At 46.0% G+C, this 26,966-nt stretch overlaps 1 gene segment (V, D, J or C); it reads right to left on the reverse strand.

The window, feature by feature from the left end:
* Positions 1 to 4,473: 4,473 nt before the first annotated feature.
* Positions 4,474 to 7,704, reverse strand: LOC111139903 (the record flags this gene model as incomplete). The annotated part of the segment is given in 3 exon segments: positions 4,474 to 4,503; positions 6,986 to 7,270; positions 7,630 to 7,704. Coding segments are annotated over 3 exon segments (361 nt in total), but the record flags the coding sequence as incomplete, so codon positions are not given.
* Positions 7,705 to 26,966: the final 19,262 nt, after the last annotated feature.

Below are 26,966 nucleotides of genomic sequence, written 5' to 3' on the forward strand. Positions count from 1 at the left end.
CAGGTCCCTGGTTGTCCTGGATTGGGTTCCCAGAAACAGACTCTGAGATGGAGAAGTGCATTTTCAGGAAATCTGGAGGGAGTGAGGCTGGCCAGACTGTGCAGAAGGAGAGTGACCTACAGTGGGACATCAGATGAGGCTGCCTTCCTGCTGGGACCATTCAAGACACCTGAATCTGAGGGAGGGTCTTGGGACCTTGGGTCAGGCCATCATTCAACACAGTCTCTCCGAGAATGGCGAGAAACCTGGGGAGACAGTTTTCTTAACCAAGAGCACTTCTCCAGTGAGGAGGATCCCTGTGACTGTCCCCAGCTCCAGGCAGAGATGGGGGCTTATGTGAGACCAGAAGAGGGGGACTACAGTGAGTAATGCACTGATCTGCTCCACTCAGAATCCCCAGCTGGCAGGTGGCAGGGTTTTAGGAGCTCTGCTGAGCTGGAAGATTCTGGGCTCTAGTCCTGGGAAGTTGGGTGAAGGAGTGGTCTATGACCACCATATGGAAATGCGGGATGATGACCACTGACAGATGTTTCTTTCTGTTAGCCCTTATACCCGGTAGCTCTATTTCCAACATATTCAGCCCAGACAATCTCAGGAGCCCCAAATCAACCCTGTACACCTTGTGCAGGTACTTCCAATGTGTGGGTGTCTAGGGAGGTCTGGGGATGTTGCATTTGGGGACCTGAGTCAGACCTGCTCATTGCTTTGGCACAGGCCTCCTGGGGTTGGTGGAGAGTGAGACACAGACAGGGAAGACATTGTGTCACTGTGAGCATCAGCACTGCTATCCCACACCTGACAGTAATAGTTAGCCTCATCCTCAGCCTGAGCTCCACTGATGGTCAGGGTGGCCGTGTTCCCAGAGTTGGTGTCTGAGAATCGCTCAGGGATCCATGAGGGCCGGCTGCTGCTAGAATAGATGATCAGCACAAGACTCTGGCCTGACTTCTGCTGGTATCAGTAGACATTTTTATTTACAATGTTGCTTCCCCCACAGGTGACCTGGACCATCTGTCCCAGAGCCACTGACACAGACGGGGGCTGAGTCAGCACATAGGAGGCTAGAGATGCTACAAGAAAGAAAAGGAGTGTTAGGTTTTCAGTTCTGGGTCTCATCCTTAGAACACCATCACCTGCCTGGCCTGAGCTCCAGGTATTCTCGGGACCTTGTTTCCACCCTCCCAGCATCTCAGCCCCTGAAGCCCATGGGTCTGGCTGGTTGATGGATTTTTTGCCCAAAGGAGATTATCCTCAGTTTTCTCTGGACAAGTCTGTGCCACTGAGCACTGGAGGGGATGACACCCCTCCAGTCTCTCATCCTGCAGCAGGGTCATGACCATCCTTCCCCTGACAAGCATCTCCCTGTTGAACTCAGAGTCGGGGCCTGGATTGCTCCAGATTCCTGGGGCTGCAGAGGGTCTGAGCCTGGGTGTAGCACCTGTGCAGTGAGCAAGGGGGCCAAGGAGGAGATGGGTTCAGGCCATGGTGGAGTGACCTGATTCTGTTCCCCAAGTCCTGTGGCTGGGCTGGCTTCATCCCAGGCATCCCTTATCCCCTTGCTGGAGGGATAAGATGGTCATGCAAATCAGCTGAGGTTCAGGGGCTGCTGCTGAGGAGCCTTGTGGTTTCAGAGCAGGGCTCAGCCCCAAGGGACACAGAGAAGTGAGGGCTGGAGCTGCAGACCCACCATCAGCCCAGGGGATTCTGCTTCACCCCCAGTCCATAGTCTGGGGAACGAACTCGATCCCTCTGCATGTCCTGACATCACTGCTGGTCTGATCTGTGCTGGTGGAGCACTAAGATGGAGTTTGTCTGCATTTTCTTAGCCCACAATAGTGTTTCCTCTGCAGGTACTAGGTGGCTTAAGTCAGTGCAGTGCCTAAGCCATAGTCCATTGGGAAACATCAGAACCCAAACAAAAGTTCTCCCTTGCCAAGCACACATGGAGTTTTAAGGAGCCATTGAAGGGCTGATGTAGGTGTGTGTTCTGAGGGCTGGTCATAGATGTTGTGTCTCAGTATCCACAGGATGTGTTGTATGCTGGGGCTGACTCAGCTTGAGCAGAGACTGACAATGACTGAGTGTAGCAGAAATGTGCTGGGTGGGGAGGCATGAAGTCCTGGACCTGTGTTAGAGACGGAGACAAAATCACCAAGATACAGATCTGAAAGCCCCCCGAGTCAGAATTTTACATTAGAGTCAAAGGCGACAGTGTAGAAAACCTGCACCTTTCCTTCTGGTTCCAGGTCCTGGTGAACAACCCTCCCTGTTAGAACTCCTGATGCCCAGACCCTCCCCATGGCCAGATGGCTTGGCCGGTTGATCTCTGCTGCCTCTTGCTGGCCACTCGTCTGGAGGTGCAGGGAAATCTTTTTAGTCCCAGTGGAGATTCAGAACCCATTGCTCACATGCTGATTTCCTGATCTATGGACTGCTGGACTCAGGGAGATATACTCTACTCTATGTGGGCCCTGCCACTCTCAAGGCCATCCTGAAGGAGATCCGAGTATCCACGAAAAATAGGAGGAGAAAGCGCAACTCGTCTGAGGTGTTACTGCTCCTACCACTGAGGTGGTGGGTCATCACGGGTGTTGTTCTGGGCTGGGGGTTGGGGGACACAGGACTCAGGAACTGCTTTCTAGTGACCCTGGTGGCTGATGTACCAAAATAGGGCAGTGGTGGCTACAGCTCCAAGGACAGAGGCAGGAGAACACTCCCCTGGCAAGTAATTTATTCAGTCCCACTTTGGTCTGGCAGACTTTCCATCCTGGGAAAGTTTTGTGAAGAAGACAGTTTCTCTCTCAGAGTTTCCATGTTGTGGGTGGGGTGACATAATGGACACACTTGTTTTGGTGAGACAGTAGAGAGTCTCTACCACCTTTTACCTAGGTCTTGTCTTCTGTATTCATTTGAAAGTCAAAACCATTGTTATTCCTATGTCCTTCATGGCTGGTACTGACCCTGTGTTTAGCACTGGCCAATAGCTATGTCATTCATCTGGTGATTTTTCTGGGGACTTCTGATCTCATGAAGTAAGGAAACACACCGGATATATGGAGTGCCTTTCTTTTTGAACATGGTGTGACAGCTGGAGCTGTAGTAGTCATGTGAGCTCTGTTGTCAGTAGGAATGAAAGAAAAGCAAAGCTCCATGGCTGAGATGTTGAGACAAAAAGTGAGTAGATTGGGGACCTGGAATTGGAGAGTATCTTGGAAAGTAGGCTTCTGCCTCCAGGCTTTATTGGGAGGAAATTTGTCTGTTCCTGCCTCTGCTTATTATCTGTATGTCTTAGACTAAGGTTTTGTGACCAGTAGGGAAATAATGACCACAAATCAATGAACTAATCAAATAATTATAGGGAAAAACCATTCAGTAGTAGGTAATATGCAGACAATTAAGTTGGATATCAGGAAAAATGACACTGTGCAAGGAGAGGTTGGAAGAGGTAGTTTTGGGACGTGACACTGGAGACTCTGTCAGGGTGAGAAGAAAGAACAGGTACAGGACATGTGTTTGGGGACAGCAGAGCCAGTGTCTGCGGGGAAGTTTCCTGTTTGTCTGAGGCTGAAGAAACAGTGAGAACCTAAGGTGTCTGTGATTTAAATCTTGTCAGAACCAGGTAATATTTTCGTAGAAGTTAAGAATTGGGGTCTGGAGTGAGGTGTTTCAGAATTCATTTTGCTGTTTTGCTTCTGGTTTTGGTGAATCACAGGAATGGTCCCTGTGTGAAAAGGAGCAAACTGAAGTGGAAGCAGCAGCCTTTTTGTAGCTGATGGTCATTGTGCTCATCTGCTGGGTGGTCTGTCATTTTCTAATGAAAGGACGTTGGATTTGTCAAATGCTCTTTCTGCATCTATTGAGATAACCATGTGAGTCTGATATGTTATTCCATTGATATGCTGTATTCTACTAATTGTTTTTGTATTTTCAAACCCCTTGTATTGTTGCAATAAATCTCTGTTCCTGGTGTCTATTTCTTTCTATGTGTTGCTGGGTTAAGTTTGATAATATTTTGTTGATGATTTCTGTGCCTGTATTTGTAAGAGACAGCAGTCTATAGCTTTCCAGTGATGTGTACTTTTGGTGTCAGTGTAACAATGTCTACATGAATGAGTTAGGAAGCCTACCACATTCATTCATTTTTTTTTTTTTTAACAGATTATGAAAAATTCACATTACAGTTGAGTTTTTAACAAAGTAGGTGTTAGGGGTACTGACACAGGTCCAGTCTAAAATCTGCATATATCTTTGACTGCCCCGAACCTGAACTACTACTAGTCTACTCTTGACCATAAACCTTACTGACAACATACACAATGGGTTAACACATATTTTATTTGTTATATGCACTATATATTTTATTCTCACAAAAAAGTGAGTACAAAAAGAAAGTGTTGTGAAGAAGAAAATTAGGAAAATTAGGATCACTGGTACTGGTGTGTGGGGCCTTTGCAGCCCCTGCCGGGCCAGCACCATGTGAGCCTCCAGTGAGGATGGCACTGTGTTGACTCCGTGCACCAGTCCTCAGCTAAGAACATCGACAAGCATATGGTTAATACACAAGTACCTGTGCATGGTCACCAGCCTGCCCTAACAATGTGACAAACAGATGTGAACTGCACTCAGCTCCTTGACCTTCCAGCCTCCTCTGCTGAGTGAGGTTCATGGAGCCTAGCCTTCTCTTGTGACCACTTGGAGAGAGAGCAACCACAGAGTCATGTGTAGATTGATGAGATCACTGTTTGCCCTAAGGTCAAATCCATAAGCACAGCAAGATCTGAGTGAATAGGGAGGACACCCACCACCTGTGGAAGGGGATAGAAGTCTGGCCCAAGGTGTGGAGCATGCTGGGAAATGCCATCAAATGGACCTTCACCAAGTGAAGGTATTGACCAGAAGGATATTGACCAGAAGGTTGTGTGGTGATGTGGTATTTCCCACAGAAGCGTCTTGGTGATAAAGAAGGACCTTCTCTGCTCCCCGTAGCTTCACAAGTGTGCATCTGTCACCAGAGACCATGTCCCCTCAGAGCGTTCCACGCCCTACCCTTACTGTCTCCCTGAAAACCAGGCTTCTGCTCCAGGGTAGACCCCGGATTGGGCAGGCACACCCTACCAGAGGAATGTCCTTCCACCTGTCTGGCTGCTCAGCACTCCCATTCCTGGCTGTCTCCTGGGAATAAAACACACAGATTTGGGGAAAAAGCATGAACAAGAGAAAATACATTTACTTTACTATTATGCAAACTCTTGTGAGTAACTGGACTCAAGCAAGTCAGCCCATGTTGTTCAAGATTCAGCTGTGTGCCTCTCCTGCTGGTTCTGTCTGGAGAACCCTAACGAACACACCTCATTAGATATAACTCTTTGTTCTTGAGAAGTTTTAGTTTATTGTTGCTTCAAGGTTTACAGGATCAATCTCTCTTCCCGAAGTCTACCTTCCAGTGATTTTTATATCACCTCACATAGAATGAGGACTGTTTAATATGTTCTTCTCACCCACCCCTGACTTTGGGCTGTGGTGGTCATGAGTTTAATTCTGAGATTCATCATGAGCCAGAGAATGTTGTTATTATGTTTGGCTTCACACAGTGATCATTCAGAGACATTTCTATGTTTATCCAGGTAGTTCCCAAAGCTGATATTCTTCATCCCTTTGTGTGGAGTCACATTGCTGTCCAAGAGACTGTTCCTCTGTGTGAGGGGCGTCTGTCACTCGCTGCTATGGTGAGTGTCTGTGGGTGATCAATTATGTGACGTTCTGCAGGCTGAGAGTTTTATCTTGCTTCATTTTTGAGAGATATTTTCATGGGATAATGAATTTCAGGTGGAAAGATCTTTCCTTTTTTAAAAAATATGGTCTATATGTTGATACAGCATAAAATCTTTATATATATATACATGTATATATATATGTATATACACACATACATATTTTATTCACTTGAGAGAGAGAGATGGGACACACAAGTTGGGGTTGGGGCAGACAGAGAGGCAGAAGCAGAATCCCTGCTGAGCAGGCAGTGGGACAAATGTCTTGATCCTGGGACTCTAGGATCATGACCTGAGCCTAAGGCAGAAGCTTAACCAAATGAGCCATCCAGGTCCCCCTACAGATAAATAGTTTAGGAGCTTCCTTTTAAAAGACATTTATCCACTGTCATCTTGCTTACTTTGCTTCTAGTAAGAATTTGTTTTCACCATATTTATTCCTCTGCAGACGATCTGCACAATCTCCCTGGCTGCTTCACAGATGACTCCCACAATGATGTTCAGCAATATGGCTGTGACGTGATGACAGTGTTGGTGCCTCATGGTTACTCTGCTTGAGCTTTGATGAACTTCTTGAATATGTGTGTCAGTTATTGTTTACACCAAATTTGTAACATTTCTGTCCAATACCTCTTTAAGCATCTTTTCTCTTCCCTCCTGTTTGTCTTTTCTGCTTGGGCTCCAGTTACAAGCATAGTGGGCAGCATGAGGTGGTCCCACAGCCAACTGAGGCTCTGTTCATTTCTTATAGTATTAAAAATTTTTTTTGCCTTATTACATTTTGAATGGTTACTACGTTGACATCATTGAATTTGGAATCTCATTCTACAGCAACTAATCTGTTGTCAGTGTCACCCTGTGCATTTTTATTCTACGATACTGCAGTTTTCATCTCAGAGGTGAGATGTGGCCCTGTACAAAGGTCCTCCACATCTGCACTGAACCTATTCAGTCATGCTCTGCCTCTTCAAACAAATGGAATCTCACTAAATGGTAATTTTTGTTATTCATCATACATCCTCTGCAGAGCCCACCTGCAGGGCAGAGAAGAGGAAGGAGCCTGTGGACCTTGGACCTGGGGACCTGGGTCAGACCTGCTCACTGCTTTGTGCATAGGCCTCCTGGGGCTGGAGGATAGTGTGACTCAGATGGAGAAGGGGTTTGTGTCTCAGTTCCCCATCTGCTTGTGTCACTGTGAGCAGTATTCCTACTATTGTCATATGATGCACAGTAATAATCAGCCTCGTCCTCAGCCTGGGCCCCGCTGATGGTCAGGGTGGCCATGTTCCCCGAGTTGGAGCCAGAGAACCTGTCAGGGATTCCTGAGGGTCGGTTGCTATCACTATAGATAATTGTCACAGGTGCCTGGCCCGGCTTCTGTTGGTGCCAGGAAACATATGTATTTCCAATGTTGTCTCCACTGCAGGTTATGCTGGCTGTCTGTCCCAGGTTCACCGACATTGTGGGAGGCTGAGTCAGCACATAGGCAGCCACAGAACCTGCAAGAGAGAAAAGGAGAGGTGGGCTTACAAATTTGGGTCTCATCTAGGTCACCTATGTGATCTAGATTGATGTTTAGGGACACCCTGGGCATACAGGGAACCCTTCCTATTAGTGTCAGCCCCTGGGACCCCTGGGCCTGGATGGTGGCTGGAGCCTTTGAACAAAGAGGACCATGACCCTCTTTCCCTGGGCAGGTGCAGCCCCTCAAGGCTCACACAGAGCCTTCCAGCCCTTCATCCCGCAGCTGGGTCCTGAGCATCCTGACTGCCACAGGCAAGCCCCACTGAGCTCAATTTCAGGGTCAGGCTTGTGACAGTTCTGTGGGTCTAGGAGGGTGTGAGCCTGGGCTCAGCACCTGTGCAGTGAGCCAGGAATCCGAGGAGGAGAGGGGTCCAGGCCATGGTGGAGGTGCCCTGATTCTGGTCCTTGAGGCCCTAGGCTGGTACATTCCTTCCTAGGCCTTTTATCCCCTTGTTGGTAATACCTGCAGGTTATGCAAATTAGCCAGAGTTGTTGCTGAGGAGTGTTGTGGTTTCAGAGAAAGTTCAGCCCCAAGGGACAGAGGGAAGAAGGGGTGGTTCCTGCAGACCTATGTTCAGCCCAGGGGATTCTGCTTCACCCACTTGTCCCACAGCTGGTTCTGAAATCCCCTCCCTGATTTTGGCCTGTTCTTGCTTCTGGGTGACCATAAGAAGCTTAGATCTTTGCAATTTCTGCCCAGATCCCTGTTTGTGACCATGAAAAATGAAAATTCTTCACTTGCTAAGCACACGTGGAGTTTTGCAGGAGCCATTGAGGTGCTGTAGGTGATGTCCTCAGGGAGAGCTCCTAAGGCAGGTCATAGATTCTGTGGCTCAGTCTCCCCAATGTGCACTCAGTTCCTGGGATAGATGCAGTGCTTGAGTGAGATTTGACAGTGACTGGGTTTTAACAGAAATGGGATGGCTTACAGAGGTATGAAGCACTGGCCCTGTGCAAGATACTGGCAAATTCTAGGAGACAGATCTGAGTGACGCTGAGCCAGAATTTTATGTCAGTGGTAAAGGTGACGTTATAGAAAGCCAATAACTTTTCCCTTAAGTCTCAGGTGGTGGTGACAAAGCCTCCCACTCTGTTAGAACCCCTGATGCTCAGACATACCGCATGTCCAGGAGACTTTGTCAGGTGATCTTTACTGCCTCCTTGAGGCCACGCCACATGCTGCTGGAGGTGCAAGAATTCCTTTGTCAGATTTGAAACTCTTATTAGAAATTCTGATCAGAAGATCCTGATTCCCTGATCCATGGGCTTTAAGCTTCTTTTGAGGAATTGCTTTTCTCTAAGAAGACCCTGCCACCCTCAACATCATGCAGGTGCTGATCAGATAACCCATGAAAATATAAGCAGGCTCATTTAGAGGAGGAGAATGCAGGGCTCATATGAAGTATGGGTGGTCACGCATGTGTTTTTGGAGGTTGGCACTAGGGGACACAGGACTCAGGGACTGCCCCTTACTGGTGTCAGCGGCTGGCACAGGACCAACCCAGGCAGAAGTGACTATTGCTTCCAAGTCAGAGACAGGAGAAATGTGACTTAACAGATATTTATTCAGACCCACTTTGTTCTGGCAGACACTCCATCCTGGAAATTGCTGTGAACAAGACATAGTCACTATGTCAGAGTTTCTGTCTTGGGGCTGGAGCAGCAGAGTGGACGTACATGCTTTGTTGATATAGCATATAGACTCCAAACCCTTCTATCTGCATCTTGTTTTCTGTATTCATTTAGAAGTCACACTATGGCTATTCTCAGGTGCCACTGGGTCAACATTGACCCCATGGTCCAAAGATGGCCAATGAATGTGTTATGTGGCTGGGGATCTTTGGGGGTAATTTTACTCTTGTGAAGGAAAGAAACTGACCAGATTTACACAGTGCTCTTGCTCTGGTACTTGGCTGAGAAAGCTGGAGCTCCCACAGCTGTCCTGAGGTCTGCTGTCAACAAAAAGGAAAAGAAAAGCCTCCTTAGCAGTGATGGTGGGAGTGAAAGTGAGAAGATTTGGGACCTTATGGAATTGGTGAGAACCACCATCTGACTTCAGACTTATTTCTGTGGGAGAAAAACAAGCACCTAAATATTCATGCGTCTGATTGAGATGCGTATGTATCACATTAAAATCTTCCTAACCACCTAGAATAACAATTAACACAAAGCATTCAATTAATAAAATAATCATAGAAGAACATGTGCAGTGTTGGGTGATGTGCAGAGAATGAAGTCACATCAGACGAAATGACAGGCAGGTCGTGTGTGGGGAGAGGCTGGAGGAGGCTTGTCTGCAGAGGGGACTGTGGGGCTGCTGTCAAGATGGCAAGAAGGGACAAGAACTGAAGTGTGTTTGGAGTCAGTCTCTGTGGGGATGAGTCTGGTTTGTGTGAGGACATGCAGGGACAGTGAGGACCTTAGGTGTCTGCGATTCAAAACTAGTTGAGTCCCAATGTGATAATTTCCCATAAGTTAAAAACTTGGTGGCAGGTGTGATGTGTTAGAATTCTCATGTTATATGTTTCCTGGGAAGATGAGTCACAAGAGGAGTCCTGTGTAAGCCTCCCTGCACAATGAGTGGGAAGCGGGAGCCCTTTTGTAGGTGACAGTCACTGTGCCTTCTCTGCTGCTCATGTGTGTGTGTGTGTGTTTCCACCTGACATCCAATTCCTGTTACACATGCCTTTATATCATATATTTACACTCATACACATACATGAATATACTTGTGAGTGTGTGTGCCCATATATACTAATTGTGTCTCCTGTGTGTGTATCTGTGGAGGTATCTATCTATCCATCTGTCTATACACACTCACACTCACACACACACACACACAGACACACACACACAGTACTTCACTGAAGAATTCTCCTGCACCGATGCATGCAGGTGGGTCCCATATGAGGCTGCAGGAGTTGCCTGCTTATATTATTAAATCTCAGAATTGCCTGCATATCATATAGGAACCTCTGTACACCAGCCCTATGTTTTTTCCTCTATATCAGCTGGTCATAAATATATAACAAATTTACAACATATACACATATATTTTCTAGAGATTCTGAACTCTGAATTGTGCAGCAAGTTGTTATTGATGGGGTCTTTGCATTGTTAGGAGGCATGCAGTTCCATGTGATCAGAAATTATTATTTGGGTCTTGTTACCATAGGGAATAGCAGGACCAAATTAGTCATCAGACCCATTTGATCGTGGACATGGGTATCGGTTAATTATGGAGTGCCTACAACTGAAATAGATGGGCAGCTTACCTTTTTAAAAAATATATATATATATAAATAGAAATATTTGCCTTTGGCCAACACTTTGACTTGCTACTGAACCTTAACAGAGACTGTGTGCTCTTTGTTAGCCACTAAATCACCGTGTGACCAGACTGCCTGCAAGGACTGGGTGCCATCTGACCAACCATGCCATGGAATTGGGCATACACAGCAACTGTCTATCATCAAACAGGGGAGATAGATTTGAGATCAGGCTTCAGCAGGTTCTGAAGGAACAGGTGAGTTGCATGAGGAAGAGGTGATGTCCATAACCCCCAATCCCTGCTCCATTATCTTTTGTCTGGCATACACAGCTATGGTCCAATGGGGATAATCAGACAACCAGTTGATACAGAGAAAAAAACATAAGGCTTATTTACGTTGGTTCCTAATGATACACAGACAACACTGATAGTTAATATATCTACTTCAACCTTATCTGGGACACTCCTGGATAACATGGGTACAAGAAAATTCTCCAATAAGATAGCATTTGAGCAAGGTAATTGTTTTTTTTTTTTTTTTTTTTTTTTTATCTAGAGAGAGAAGGAAAGAGGTGGCTTTATTCTAACCTATGGGCTCTGACTCATAGTTTGGCTGATGGTCAGTGTTGAAAGGACACAATAAGAAAATTGGTGAGGACATTTGAGGAAGAGTTATGTGAGTAGAAATCCACAAATAAACATAGATGTGGATGCTATTTATGTTCCCTGAAAATTTCTACCATAATGTGTCCTTTTAATGTGACATGTCTGGGGACAATGGTCAGCCTTCTTTTCCATCCATTCTTGAAGTTGCCTGGTGGGCTCCATAGCAAAGTGCCTATGTTGCAAGATGGGTGGTTATTCATGGGCTAATCACTACGGATTTCCAACCACTAAAGCTGACCTGGTTATGGCTGCTTGTGAGGACCAATTCGCCAATGGCAGAGACCATCCCTAAGTTCCCATTCTGAGACCCTCCCCTACGGAATCAGCCAGGAGTCTGGTGGCAGATTAATTACATTAGACCTCTTCCATCATGGTAGGGATTGCTCTGTTCTTGTTGCAACAGAGCTTTATTGAGATAAGGACTTGCTTCCTTTGACTACAATGCTTCCTCTCAAAGTATTACCCTTGGACTTTCAGGAGACATCACCCACTGTCTAGTATTTCAGGGAGGCTTCTGTCCAAGGAACATATTTCACATTAAATGGAAGGCTGCGGTGTGCCCATGGCCATGGGATTCACTGGCTTTATCATCTTTCCCACCATTCTGAAACAGCTGGCTGCATGACAAGAGGATTCATGTTCTCTTGAAGACAGTTACTGTGCCAGGTATGGGAGAACACCTTGTGGGGTGGAGGCAACAGTTTCCAGGAAGTGTTACCTTCACTCCTTCTGTTTCCAACTTATGGTGCTATTTTTTCCATAGTCAGGATTCATGGGTCCAGTGATCTAGAGGTAGAATTAGGAACAACTCCACTCACTGATATATCCAGTGACCGGCTACAAAATTATGACTGTCACCATAACCCTACACTCTGCTGATATAGAGGTCTTAGTTCTAAAGGAGAACTGCTTCTACGCAGAGACACAGCAATGATTCTATTCAACTGACAGGTCAGACATCCCTTTGCCATTTTGACTTTCTTCAATCTCCATTGATGTCTCTCTGTTGGTTATCCCAGCAAGGTCTTCCATCCCCAAACAAACTGTAGCCAAGAAAACATGATAGCACCATCCTGCCTCCTGCACAGCATCCCTGATGCACATGGTGCAGGGGCTGCCTGGCAGGCTATGTTGGGAGAGAGGTCTTGGAATCTCAGATCTGGGGACCTGGGTCAGACCTACTGTGCTTTGTCCACAGTCTTCCTAGGCTAAAGGCGTGTGTGACACAGATGGGGAAGGAGTCTGTGTCTCATATCCTTGTCTGTCTTTCTCACTATGAGCATTAGTTCCATTGTCCCACACCTGACAATACTAGTCAGCCTCGTCCTTGGTCCTGGTCTGACTGGTGTTTAGGGTGGTCCTGTCTTCCAAGTTGGAGCTGGAGAATCAGTCAGAAATCACTGAGGGAAGCTTGCTATTGTCCTATATGACCAGCCAGTGTCCTGTCCTGGTTCTGCTGGTACCCATGTACACTGAAGATTTCTATACTGTCTCTCTGACAGGTGATCATGACCATCTGGACCAGGGTCAGTGAACACAGGGCAGCTGGGTCAACATTGGAGGCCTTTTAGTAGCCTGGCCATGAGGCTAAGCTGAGCCCTTGGAGAGCTACAGACAACACCTGATTCACGGAGAGGTATTCTGTAGCCTCATCACTTACCCCTCCTGCTTCATGTTCCCTCTGTGTTCCCCAGGGGATCTCTTGTCCCATCCTCAGCATGTCATCAGAATTGGAAACTCTTTCATTCTGACACTTGTCCATCACGATGCATGTGGGAATTTACTTGTTATACAATCACCTGCTGTTGGAGATCTACTTCCAGGTGGTGCTTCTGTCTCTATGACACCCCCCCAACCCACAGCAGATGAACATCTAGCATTGTCAACACTTTGTTTCCCTTGTTTTTTGTTTGTTTTATCCATGTCTCACATAAATTTGTGAAAAGTGCCAGAAACCATCATTGACTGAGGGATTCACTTCAAGTTCTGTGTCTCTGTGAGGGTCCCCATGGTCATGTCTTTGCACAGGGAGCAAGTGCTGGGAACTGGATAATCAGTGGTCCCTCCTGGGGACTGGATTCTGTCACTGAAGCAAGGACAGCACAGTGACCATAGATGTAGCCTGAGGCCATTGGAATCACTTCACTCTGGAAAGCATTTCATAAGGAGGCTGCAGACCTTCTTTCCTGGGACCAGGGGCTCTGCCAAGTGCCCCACCTCCCACCCCATGAGACACTTGTGAACAAGGCAGCTGCAGCCCTGGGTCAGAGTCTGCCTGCAGTGGGGCAGGAGTGGCAGAGGGTGAGGGCTCAGGGCATCTCTGGATGTGCCCAGCACAGAAGGGTCAGCACCCTGGGAATTCAGGTGGAGAGACAGGGACTGGAATTTCCCAGATGAGCTACTTACTGAGTCAGGACTCCTCTTAAAGTCCTGGGTAACAGTGTGTATGTCTGACCCTCAGATCATAGCCCTTGGAGCCTGAGGAGATAAGAATGGATCATCACTATTTTCTTCTTAGGACTGAACCTTGGACCCCTGCTGACTCCCAGGCCTGGTGTCCCCGTGAGGATCCCCGCTGGGCAGCCCCAGCCTCTGTCCTGCAGCTCCTGAGGTAGTTCTGCTGCCCCCTGCTGGTGGAGGAGGATTCAAACCAGAAACTCCCTTCCTACAGGTCACCCCACAGCACCTGTCACCAGAGGTGTGGACCAGGCTTTCCAGCCTCCCACAGGCAGCTGCCTCCAATGAACTGCCCAGACCAGCACAGAAGGTCACATACAGTGTGCAAGAGACAGCACAAGTGGGATTCCTTCCTTTTGTCCAGGGGTTGATATGCCCTCACCTGTCCCACTGGCTGTTGCAACAGGGTGGGTGCAGGGTAAAGTGTAGTGTGTTTTGAAAGGGTCACAGTCCAGGAAACCTTTGTGAGATCCTATTGGCACAACTTTCTCTCTATTTAGGAATCGAGTCGAATGCTGTCTGCATCCCAGTGGGTTTTGCTAGGTCACAGTGCAACAGGCGATCCTTCTAGCACTAACCTTCACATGTGCACCTAAATCTTCATTAAAGTATTTGACATCTCTGCCACTGCTGTTTCTATTACAACTCATAGCACTAGTGCTCTGGAGAAGGAGGATTTCTACATGAGCCTCTTAGGTGATTTGAATGAAACAGGGAAGTCACACTTTGGCTGAGCCCCTTTTCTTGGATTTCTGCAAAGAATGGACAAGAGACTCCCAGCCCATCACCCACTCACTGAAATCCCATAGTCTCTGTTTCATTCATAACTCTGTCAATGTTTGTACATCATTGAATTAGGAAACAATGTGTTTCTAACATCAGTATAAGCTTCCTCACTTCATTTCACACAAAGCTGAAGTCCAGGGAGACAAGATTCCCAGGAGAGCAGAGGAAAGTGGGGTGACTCAAGGATGGAGCCCAGGTGTGCTGGATTCAGATCCCTGGCTCCTTGGGGCAGAGCTTGTGCAAAACGGGAAGGAAGGAGGATGAAACCAGTTTGGGCTTCTATCTCTGAGCTCACTGCCATCCCCATCCTGGCCTGGCCTGTAAGGGAGTCCCCTCAGCCTGCACGTGGGGAGGTTCAACGGGGTCCTATCCCAGGTTAGAGCTGGAGAATCTTTAGGGACATTAGAGAGTGTTTGACCTACAGGGACCTGGCCTGGGTCCTCCTGGATCTGCTCTGTATTATAGCTTGGTCCTCTCTGTCCTCTAAGTTGGAGGGAATGACAAGGTCTTCTGGCTCCAGTACTGGGGTCAATGAGTCCTGCAATGGACACAAGGCCTCTAGGTTCAGGAGACTCTGGGTCCCACTCCTGCAGTACCCTCCAGGCTGACTTCAGGTTCAAGGTCATGCTCAGGTTCCTCTGGGAGCTGAGCCTGCAGGTAGAACCTTATCAGCACCTAGGAGTGAGTGAGGAGGGGAAGTAGGAGAGGGTCCAAGCCATGGTGGGTTTCTTGTAGAATTTCAGTCCTCACCCCTACCTTTTCAGAGTTCCCCCTAGTGACACAACATCACTCTCAGGAAGGATAAGGATGTCATAACATGGTCTCATCTCCGTCATTAATTCTGCTTTCATCATCATACGTTTTACCTGTTCCTCCATTATGAATCAAACATGTTGTTATTGTTTTTGCTTTTAGCACTTGATTGTATTGCAGACACTAACCACTAAAATTTGTTTTAGGTTTTTCCATGTAGATATGATTTCTGAAGCTTCTTATACTTTGTGCAGACTCACATTTCCATATGTCACCCTTTCCTTCTGTCTGAGGTGTGCCCTTCTCTGTCACTTGTGCTGAGGGTCTGTGGGTGATCAATTCTGGGAGGTTTGCTGTCTGAGAAAGGTTGATTTTGTCTTCACTCTTCAGTGACATTTTTTGTCAGTAAAGACCAATAATGACAGATATTTCCTATTAGTGTATTAAAGATATTGCTCCTTGTTTTCCAGTTTACATGGTTCATGATGAGAAATGTGCTCCCAGCATGATGCTGGTTCTCTGTAGGGAACGACTCTCCTCTCTGCCTGTGAGAGCGTCTGCATCACTGATCTGTAGCGATTTCATACAATGTGTCCTCTGCTGTCTCTCATGCTCCCTGTGCCAGAGCTTTGTTGAGCTTCTTGGATACATTGGTTTCTGGGTTTCTCCAAATCTGAAGTCTTTTTGTAGATTATTTCTTCACAGATTTTTTTTAAACTTTCAGTCCCTTACCTTCCCTCCTGCAGTCCCTACACTTGCACACTGTCTGGGTGGCATGAAGGTATCCTCCAGGCACTGAACCTTCATTAATTATATTAGGTATTTCACTGTGTGTTTCATTTTGTATACTTTCCATCACTATGGCATCAGATTCCCTATTCTTTTCTTTTGCAGCATTTTATCTGCTGTCAGTCTATCCCCTGAATTTTGAAATTTCAGACATATTAATTTAGGGAAGTTTTTTTTTTTAATTTTTAATTTTTTAATTTTTTTAAATCATTTTTTAAATTTATTTTCAGCATAACAGTATTCATTGTTTTTGTACCACACCCAGTGCTCCATGCAATCCATGCCCTCTCTAATACCCACCACCTGGTTCCCCTAACCTCCTACTCCCCACCTCTTCAAACCCTTCAGATTGTTTTTCAGAGTCCATAGTCTCTCATTGCTCACCTCCCCTTCCAATTTCCCCCAACTCCCTTCTCCTAACTCCCCATGTCCTCCACGCTATTTGTCATGCTCCACAAATAAGTGAAACCATATGATAATTGACTCTCTCTGCTTGACTGATTTCACTCAGCATAATCTCTTCCAGTCCCGTCCATGTTGCTACAAAACTTGGGTATTCATCCTTTCTGATGGAGGCATAATACTCCATAGTGTATATGGACCACATATTCCTTATCCATTCGTCCATTGAAGGGCATCGTGGTTCTTTCCACAGTTTGGCGACCGTGGCCATTGCTGCTATAAACATTGGGGTACAGATGGCCCTTCTTTTCACTACATCTGTATCTTTGGGGTAAATACCCAGTAGTGCAATGGCAGGGTCATAGGGAAGTTCTATTTTTAATTTCTTGAGGAATCTCCACACTGTTCTCCAAAGAGGCTGCACCAACTTGCATTCCCACCAACAGTGTAAGAGGGTTCCCCTTTCTCCACATCCTCTCCAACACATGTTGTTTCCTGTCTTGCTAATTTTGGCCATTCTAACTGGTGTAAGGTGATACCTCAATGTGGTTTTAATTTGAATCTCCCTGATGGCTAGTGATGATGAACATTTTTTCATGTGTCTGATAGCCATTTGTATGTCTTCATTGGAGAAGTGTCTGTTCATATCTTCTGCCCATTTTTTGATATGATTATCTGTTTTGTGTGTGTTGAGTTTGAGGAGTTCTTTATAGATCCTGGATATCAACCTTTTGTCTGTACTGTCATTTGCAAATATCTTCTCCTATTCTGTGGGTTGCCTCTTTGTTTTGTTGACTGTTTCCTTTGCTGTGCAGAAGCTTTTGATTTTGATGAAGTCCCAAAAGTTTATTTTGGCTTTTGTTTCCTTTGTCTTTGGAGACATATCTTGAAAGAAGTTGCTGTGGCTGATATCGAAGAGGTTACTGCCTATGTTCTCCTCTAGGATTCTGATGGATTCCTGTCTCACGTTGAGGTCTTTTATCCATTAAGAAAGCTTCTTTTAAAAAAGTCTTCCATTTCTGCTTCTCACATGTGTAGTCTTTCCTCCACACACAGTCCCACAGGAAATGGAATTCTAACACCTGTTTACAAATTCCTTGCTGATCCACCCTGCACAACCACCTGGAGTACTGGGAGCAAAGGGACAGATTGGGGACTTCAGTCCTGGGGACCTGGGCCTGAGCTGCTCATTGCTCTGTGCATGGGCCTCCTGGAGCTGGAGGAGAGTGTGACACAGTTGGGGAAGGGGTCTGTGTCTTACTTCCCCATCTGCCTGTGTCACTGTGAATAGTACTACTGCCATCATAGTACTGACAGTAATAGTCAGCCTCATCCTCAGCCTGTGCTCTCCTGATGGTCAGGGTGGCCGTGTTCCCTGACTTGGAGCCAGAGAATTGCTCTGGGATCCCAGAGGGCCACTCACTATAAACATAAATGACTGTCAAAGGGGCTTGGCTTGGCTTTTACTGGTACCAGTGTACATAATCATAGTCCAGTTCCTCTCCAGTGCAGGTGATTGTAGCCATCTGACCAGGGAAACTGACACTGAGGGAGGCTGAGTCAGCTCACTAGAGGCCACTAAACCTGAAAAGACAGAAGAGGAGAGGCTGCAACAAGGTCCACAGGCTCATCCCAGGATCCCAGTACTGAGGCTGTGCTGTGCCTGAGCTCAGATTTTGGCACAGGCTCAGCTCAGGTCCTGTGGGGCTGAGAGTGTGGGCAGGACAGAGGACAGACCTGTGCAGAGAGTGAGGAGGAAGAGTGAAAGAGTGCTCCAGGCCATATGGATGTGCCCAGAGCTCTGTCTTCTGAAAACCACAGCTGGGCCAGGTTCACCCTGACCTCTCTTATTTCTTTCCAGGCCTTTTGCTCTGTGGTTGTTAGTATTTATGCAAATTTCCTCCTCTCTGGGATTCCAACCACTTATGAGCTCAGACCAGGTGACTGAGGAGAAAGAAAGGATCCCACAGCTTCTTCAACAGCTCTCAGGTCAGAAAATGAACGTTGGTATCCAAATTTGGTATCACAGTCACATTCCTGTGGTTTGAACACAGTCACTGACCGTACCCCTACTGCCTGGGGTTTGTCTGGGGCTGGCCCAAGGTCTTCCAGAATCCTGGCCACGGAGCTGGCCTGGTCCCTCTGAGAGATGCAGACAACACCTGATTCATGGTGAGGTGTCCTGAGACCTCATTACTTTCCTTCCATGGCTTCTTGTTCCCTCTGCATCTCCCAGAGACTCTGTGGTCCCATCTTTGGCATAACATCAAAATAGGAAACTCTCCATAACACCCACCAAGGCATGTATTGCCTGGGGCCCTGGGTGTGGTGCAGAAACAATGAATTCTGGAACACTGAAAGGAAACACATGGTGCTGTTGTCTCTATGACAGTCCCCATTCCACAGCAAACCAGCAACTGGCATTGTCAACCATTTGATACCTTTTAATTTTTTCATCAGTATTTTATACAAACATTTAAATGACCTAAAATCATGAGAAACAACTTCAAGGACTGTGGTCTTGTAAGAGTCTACATAATCACATGTTCCCATATGTTGTGAGCTCAAAAGCCTGAGCCATGGTCCCTGCAGTCATGAGAATCACGTCACTCTGGAGACAGTCTCACAAGGAGGCTGCATCCCAGGGACCAGGGACCCTGAGTGGTCTGGCTCCTGCCCCCTGAGATGCCCTTGAACAAAGGAGCTGCAGTCCCAGGTCTGAGTTGGGGTGGAGGTGGGGAAGGAGAGGCAGAATGTGAGTCATCGGGTGTCTCTGGATGTGCCCAGCATGGAGGAGTCAGTCCCTGGGGACACTGATGGACAGAGAGGGGACCTGAATTTCCCAGGTGAGATGTTCACTGTGTCAGGACTCCTGTCAGTGTCCTGGGTGACATTGTGTGTCTGACCTTCAGAACATGGTCTTTGCAGCCTGAGGAGTTAGGATGGATCATCCTGAGAGGCTTTGAGGACTGAAACTTAGACAACCTGCTAAACCCCAGGTCTGGTGTCCCTGTAAGGCTCTCCCTGGATAGGCGCAGCCTCTGTCCTGCTGCTCCTGCTGTAGCTATGCTGCCCCCTGCTGGTGGAGGAGGACTCAGACCGGGAACTTCCTCCTGCAGGTTACCCCAGAGCACCTGTCACCTGAGAAAGGGTGTGTACCATGGTTTTCCAGCCTCCCATGGGCAGCTGCCCCCCTGGTCTGCCCAGCCCAGCAGAGAAGGTCATATACAAGGTGCAGGAGGTAGGGTAGGTAGGATTCCTGTACTTGTCCCAGGGTTGAAATGCCCTGGACTAGCCTGCTGTCTTCTTTCAGAAAGGAGCATGCATGGGTCAGTGTAGTGCATTTGAAAAGGGTCTATGCCGAGACAATTCTGTGTGATGTCCCACAGCCACAGTTCCTGTGTATTTAGGAATCAGGACCGTTGCTTCCTGGATCCCTATCCATGTAGTTGGGTCATCAGAACAACGGGTGATGTTTCTGGTGCTAAGTTCTGCTGAGCAGGGAAACCTTTAATTTTATTTTTATTACTGCTGTTTTTACCTCTCTTCCCTCATGCTAGGGTACATCTCCTGGAATTTGGTGTGGGAGGATCTGTAAACTAGCTTAATCTGTGGTTTGGTGAACTTGGGAACCTCCTCATTCATACCTGCATCCAGCTGCTCATGAAGAAGGTCCCAGTGTAGCTGAAGACTTTTCCTTGGATTCCCCCATTCGAGGACAGGAGACTCCAGCACTAGGGTTAACTCACAGAGACCTCACTGAGTCATTCTCATGAAAGAGACTCTTTAATGTTTTGTATCACTTAATATGAAAAAGGTATTTCTTACATGAGTTAAGCTTCTGCATTGCATAGTAGGCAAAGTTGAAGACCGGAGCTCCTAGCTTTCCAGGAAAACAGAGGAAAGTGGGTTGACTCCAGGAGTGGAGACCAGGTGTGCTGGATTCAGACCCTAGGCTCCTTGGGGCAGAACTTGAGCAGGATGGGAGGGAGGGAGGGTGAAGCCAGGCTGGACAGCAGGATTTCTGTCCTGAACTCACTGCCATCCCCATCCTGGCTGTTCTCTAAAGGAGCCCCTCAGCCTGCACGTGGGGAGAGGCTGTGGGTTTGTGTCTGAGGTTAGAGTTGGAGAATATGTGGAGAGTGGAGTCTGTTTGGCGGTGCAGAGACCTGGCCTGGGTCCTGCTGATTCTGCTCTGCATTATTGTTTGGTCCTCTCTGTGCTCCCCTAGCAGGTGGGAGTGCCAGTGGTGTCCTGGCCATTCTGCAGGGGGCACGGAGTCATCTGAGTTCCACAGTGTCTTTAGGTTCAGGGGACTGTGGGGCTCATTCTCAGCGGTTCCTCCCCTACAGTGTCCCCTGGGCTAAATTCAGGGTCAGGGTCATGCTGAGAATATTGTGGGGGCTGAGCCTGTGGGCAGGCCCAGGGGCAGCACCTGGACAGAGAATAGTGTGGGGAGCAGGAGAGGGTCTAGGCCACAGTGGGGACCCCAGAGTTCTGTCTCCTGAGGCCCAATTAGAACCTGGCCACCTCAATCCTCCCTCATGTCTCAGTTGTCCCCTTGAAGATATTCCTTCTCAGGCCAGTGGAGAGAATCCCTGTGCTTCTGGTTGAATTTCATGGATCTGGTTCACGTGGGGTTGTGCTCCCCTCTGGGCTGCATAGGGAGCTCTTATCACTGTGTGTTTGAACATCTTAAATCCTGGGGAAGGAAGGGACATGTGGGGCATTTCTAGTCCCGTTCTCATGGAATGTGCACTGAGATTATTTCTTCCCTTCTCTCTGTGTGTGAAATACATAACAATACATTAATCCTAATTATTTTAAGGATTCAATTCATTTTCCCAAATTTTCTCTCTGTTCCCTGTGAATGTTTCATGGCTCACATTGTGGAGCAGAGTTGGGTGAGAATTGTCCTAAAATGTTGCTAGATTTCAGTGTCATTTCCTTTACTGGAGGTTTCTGACCCGCTGCATCCACCTGGGTGTTGCTGTGACATCAATATGACAATCCCTGTCTTTAATTGTGTTTAGAGCATTTCCTGAATGTGATTAGTAGTATCCCTTCAATATAGCATCTCGCCTTTATTTTCTTGTTGTCCCATGTGTGCTTTGTTCCCTCTTTTCATGTATCTTTTTTGGATTAATGGAGCATTTGATATGATTCCATTTTATCTATTTCTCCTTACAAGCTATAACTTCTTCCTGTCTGATGATCAGTAACTTGCAATAGTCCACATTCCAATGATGCTGCCATGTTACACAGAATGTAAGCTGATAACATCCTTCTGTGTCTCACTTCTCAGCATATTCACTGTGATTTTCCTACATATTATTTTACCTCTGTCAGAAATTCCAACATACATAGTTACTATATTTCGGTGGACAGTGACATATGTTTTAAAGATATTTAGATAATAAAAACGTCTTAGTATTTGTCCCTTTAGTAATCATTTCTGATTTTACATTGATTTTTTAGAAAGCCTTTACTTATTTATTTGCCTGAGATAGAGTGAGAGAGAGAGGGGGAGAGAGAATGAGTATACAAGCAGGGGGAGCAGCAGGCAGAGGGAGAAGCAGGCTCCCTGCTGAGCAAAAATCCTGATGCCCCAGGACCTTGGGATCATGACCTGAGCCACAGGCAGACACTTAACCAACAGAGACACCCAGGCTCTCCTGCATGATGTGTTTGTTAACTTAAGTTTCTCTCTCTCTCTCTCTCTCTCTTTCTCTCTGTCTCTGTCTCTCTCTCTGTCACCTCCTTTGTATCTCTCTGTGTGTAACATTTGAATATACATGTAGGTGTATATGAGATACATGCCCTATTGGGTTCATATTCTCTGGAGAATGCTAAAGATGGCACTCTACCAGCTCTTACTCTTTGTTGTTCAAATCTTTTTATTTTAATGTCTTATTTCAGGGTGGAAATCCTCACTTCCTAACTTATCAAAGTACTTCATGGCCCAAAATCTTCCTTAGGTACAGTGAGAGTGTGATAACATGATCTTTCTTTTCCTGTCATTTTTGCAAATATTGTCATATTTTCATTTTTACAATCATTATAAATCAAAGCATATTGCTATTATTTCTGCTTAAATAGTTGACTACATTTTACAGGCATCAAGCTATAATTTTTTTCCTATTTATCCATCTAGCTCTGATATCTGACCTTTTTATATGTTCTTATAAATTTACTTTTCTCTCTGTCATTGTTCCTGCAGGGGTATCCTTTACTATTTCTTGTAGGGAAAGTGTGCAGATGATCAATTCTGTGAGACTTGTAGTCTGAAAAGTTTTATTTTATCTTCATTTTTCAATGACATTTTCACTGGGTAGAGATCAAGGTTTATACGTTTTCTTCTTTTAGTATTTTCAGACATTGCCCCTCTGTTCTCTTGCTCACACGGTTTGAAATGGGAAATGTGCTTTTAGCATGATGCTGGGACCTCTGTTGGGAACATGACTCTCCTCTCTGGCTGTGAGAGTGTCTGCATCATTGGTTTGTAGCAATTTCATTACAATGTGTCCTGTGCTGTCTCTCATGCTCCCTGTGCCTGAGCTTCATTGAGCTTCTTGGATATGTTGGTTTATGCATTCACCAAATTTTGAATATTTTTGGTTATTATTTCTAGAAATACTCCTTCTCTTCCTCCTCCTCCTCCTCCTCCTCCTCCTCCTCCTCCTCCTTCTTCTTCTTCATTATTATTATTAACCACCATCTCCCCATCTTCTCTCCCCTAGTTACTCCAGTCACACACTTTAGGCTGCATGGAGTTGTCTTAGGCACTGAGGTTTTATTCATTTATTCCAGTTTTTCTCTCTCTGTTTCAGGGTTTTTTTAAAATTTTTATTTATTTTTTAAAATCCTTTACAGTGTTCCAGAATTCATTGTTTATGCATTTTATTGCCATGTATTCAAGTTCACTAATCTTTGCTTTTATAACATCATCTGCTGACAATCTCACCCAGTGTATTTTTTTAAATTTTTTTTGCCTGATTTTATTTTATTTTATTTTATTTCATTTTTAAAAATTTTTTATTTTTTATAAACATATAATGTATTTTTATCCCCAGGGGTACAGATCTGTGAATCGCCAGGTTTACACACTTCACAGCACTCACCTTAGCACATACCCTCCCCAATGTCCATAACCCCACCCCTTCTCCCAACCGCCCTCCCCCAAGCAACCCTCAGTTTGTTTTGTGAGATTAAGAATCACTTATGGTTTGTCTCCCTCCCAATCCCATCTTGTTTCATTTTTTCTTCTCCTAACCCCTTAACCCCCCATGTTACATCTCTACTTCCTCATATCAGGGAGATCAAATGATAGTTGTCTTTCTCTGATTGACTTATTTCGCTAAGCATGATACCCTCTAGTTCCATCCACGTTGTTGCAAATGGCAAGATTTCATTTCTTTTGATGGCTGCATAGTATTCCATTGTATATATATACCACATCTTCTTTATTCATTCATCTATTGATGGACATCTAGGTTCTTTCCATAGTTTGGCTATTGTAGACATTGCTGCTATAAACATTCGGGTGCACGTGCCCCTTCGGATCACTACATTTGTATCTTTAGGGTAAATACCCAGCAGTGCAATTGCTGGGTCATAGGGTAGTTCTATTTTCAACATTTTGAGGAACCTCCATGCTGTTTTCCAGAGTGGTTGCACCAGCTTGCATTCCCACCAACAGTGTAGGAGGGTTCCCCTTTCTCCGCATCCTCGCCAGCATCTGTCATTTCCTGATTTATTAATTTTAGCCATTCTGACTGGTGTGAGGTGATATCTCATTGTGGTTTTGATTTGTATTTCCCTGATGCCGAGTGATGTGGAGCACTTTTTCATGTGTCTGTTGGCCATCTGGATGTCTTCTTTGCAGAAATGTCTGTTCATGTCCTCTGCCCATTTCTTGATTGGATTATTTGTTCTTTGGGTGTTGAGTTTGCTAAGTTCTTTATAGATTTTGGACACTAGCTCTTTATCTGATATGTCGTTTGTAAATATCTTCTCCCATTCTGTCAGTTGTCTTTTGGTTTTGTTAACTGTTTCCTTTGCTGTGCAAAAGCTTTTGATCTTGATGAAATCCCAATAGTTCATTTTTGCCCTTGCTTCCCTTGCCTTTGGCGATGTTCCTAGGAAAATGTTGCTGTGGCTGAGGTCGAAGAGGTTGCTGCCTGTGTTCTCCTCCAGGATTTTGACGGATTCCTTTCTCACATTGAGGTCCTTCATCCATTTTGAATCTATTTTCGTGTGTGGTGTAAGGAAATGGTCCAATTTCATTTTTATGCATGTGGCTGTCCAATTTTCCCAACACCATTTATTGAAGAGGCTGTCTCTTTTCCATTGGACATTCTTTCCTGCTTTGTCGAAGATTAGTTGACCATGGAGTTGAGGGTCTATTTCTGGGCTCTCTATTCTGTTCCATTGATCTATGTGTCTGTTTTTGTGCCAGTACCATGCTGTCTTGATGGTGACAGCTTTGTAATAGAGCTTGAAGTTCGGAATTGTGATGCCACCAACTTTGGCTTTCTTTTTCAATATTCCTTTGGCTATTTGAGGTCTTTTCTGGTTCCATATAAATTTTAGGATTATTTGTTCCATTTCTTCTGGTACTTTGATAGGAATTGCATTAAATGTGTGGATTGCTTTAGGTAGCATAGACATTTTCACAATATTTATTCTTCCAATCCAGGAGCATGGAACATTTTTCCATTGCTTTGTGTCTTCCTCAATTTCTTTCATGAGTACTTTATAGTTTTCTGAGTATAGATTCTTAGCCTCTTTGGTTAGGTTTATTCCTAGGTATCTTATAGTTTTGTCACCCAGTGTATTTTGATTATGTAATTTTCATTTTGGGACTTCAAAAAATTTTTATTTAAAAAAAAATGTCCCCATATCTTTTTCTAACCTGTTCAGTCATTCTTTCATCCCAGTTCCAGGTGAAACATAGTCTTAATACCTGTGTTCATTTCCTCTGTGATCCATCCTGTGCAGAGCCTGCCTGGTGGGCTGGGTGGAGTGGGACCTCAGGGGATCTCAGATGTGGGGACCTGCTCAGACCTGCTCACTGCTCTGTGCACAGGCCTCCTGGGCTGGAGAAGAGTGTGATACTGATGGGGAAGGGGTTTGTATCACAATTCCATGTCTGCCTCTGTCACTGTGAGCATTACCACTGTGGTCAAATGACTGACAGTAATATTTAGCCTCATCCTTGGCACAGGCTCCACTGATGGTCAAGGTTGCTGTGTTCCCGAGATGGACCTGGAGCATCGGTCAGGGATGCCTTAGTCCTAGTTGCTGTCACCATAGATAATCTGCAAGGGGTCCTGGATCAACTTTGCTGGTACCACTGACCATCTTTCCTTCCAGTGTTTTTTCCCCCACAGGTGATCCTGGTACATGTATGTCCTAGGGTCACCAAAACTGAGGGGGGCTGAGTAGCAGGTAGGAGGCCAGGAAGTCTGGAAGAGAAAGTATGAGAGGTGGGTTGGAATACAAAGACCCACTCCCAGGAGATACTCCTAGCTGCCTAGCCTAGACTAAACTCCTGGAATTTTGTGGGAACACAGAGTTCCCCTTCACCCTGATCTCAGTCCCAGGGGCCCATGGGCCTGACAGGGGAATGGAGCCTGTGATCTAAAGAACTCTCCACCCCTTTTCCCTTGGCAGGATTAGTCCTTCAAATATCATGGAGAGCCAGTGACCATAGTCCTTTCAGTTTTAGACCACGAGCCCCTCATCCTGCAGGAAGATCATGAATATCCTGCCCACCATGGATAGCCCCGTGTTGAGCTCAGAATCAGGTCCAGGCTTTTCCCAGATATGTGGGACTAGAGGTGTGTGAGCATGGATTTAGTGTCTCTGCAGAGAGACAGTAGGCTGAGGATGACAGGGTTTCAGGCTGTGGTAGAGGAGACCCAGTTCAGTTCCCCAGGGCCCAGGTTGGCAGGTTTTCCCCACAGGCCACTTTTATTCATTTGCTGGAGAAACCTGCTGGTTATGCAAATCAGCCACTTCTCAGGGGCTGCTGATGAGGAGCCTTTTGGTTTCAGACAAGAGCTCAGCACCAAGGTGCATGCAGAAGTTGGGGGGGGGGGCAGCATCTGCAGACCCAACCATTAGCCCAAGATATCCTTCTTCAACTGTTGGTCCCATATCTGGGGATGATATCTCTACCCTTGACTATGTCCTTCCTCAGTTCTGGGTAAGTCTGGTCATAGCAGCACTCAGAAATGAGATCAGTGTGATTTTTATGAACCTGTTCTACAGGTGAAATGAGAAGGCAAAGATAGGGGCAGTGTCCTAACCCAAGCACAGCTCCTGAGAGGCAGACCCCATTAAAATGTCACCCTTGCCAAGGGCATATACAGTATTCCAGGAGTCCCTGCAGTTCTATAAAATTCAGTCCTTCATGTGAGCTCCTGGGGCACAACAGAGATGCTGTGCCTCAGGGTCCGCAGTGTGCTGACCGTCTCATATAGAATACTGCTTGCAAAAACATTGGAGAGTGATCATATTTTGCCGTGAGCTGGTGAAATACA

Source organism: Enhydra lutris, unplaced genomic scaffold, assembly GCF_002288905.1.
Source record: "Enhydra lutris kenyoni isolate GAN:26980312 unplaced genomic scaffold, ASM228890v2 scaffoldscaffold124, whole genome shotgun sequence".
Lineage (NCBI taxonomy): Eukaryota > Metazoa > Chordata > Mammalia > Carnivora > Mustelidae > Enhydra > Enhydra lutris.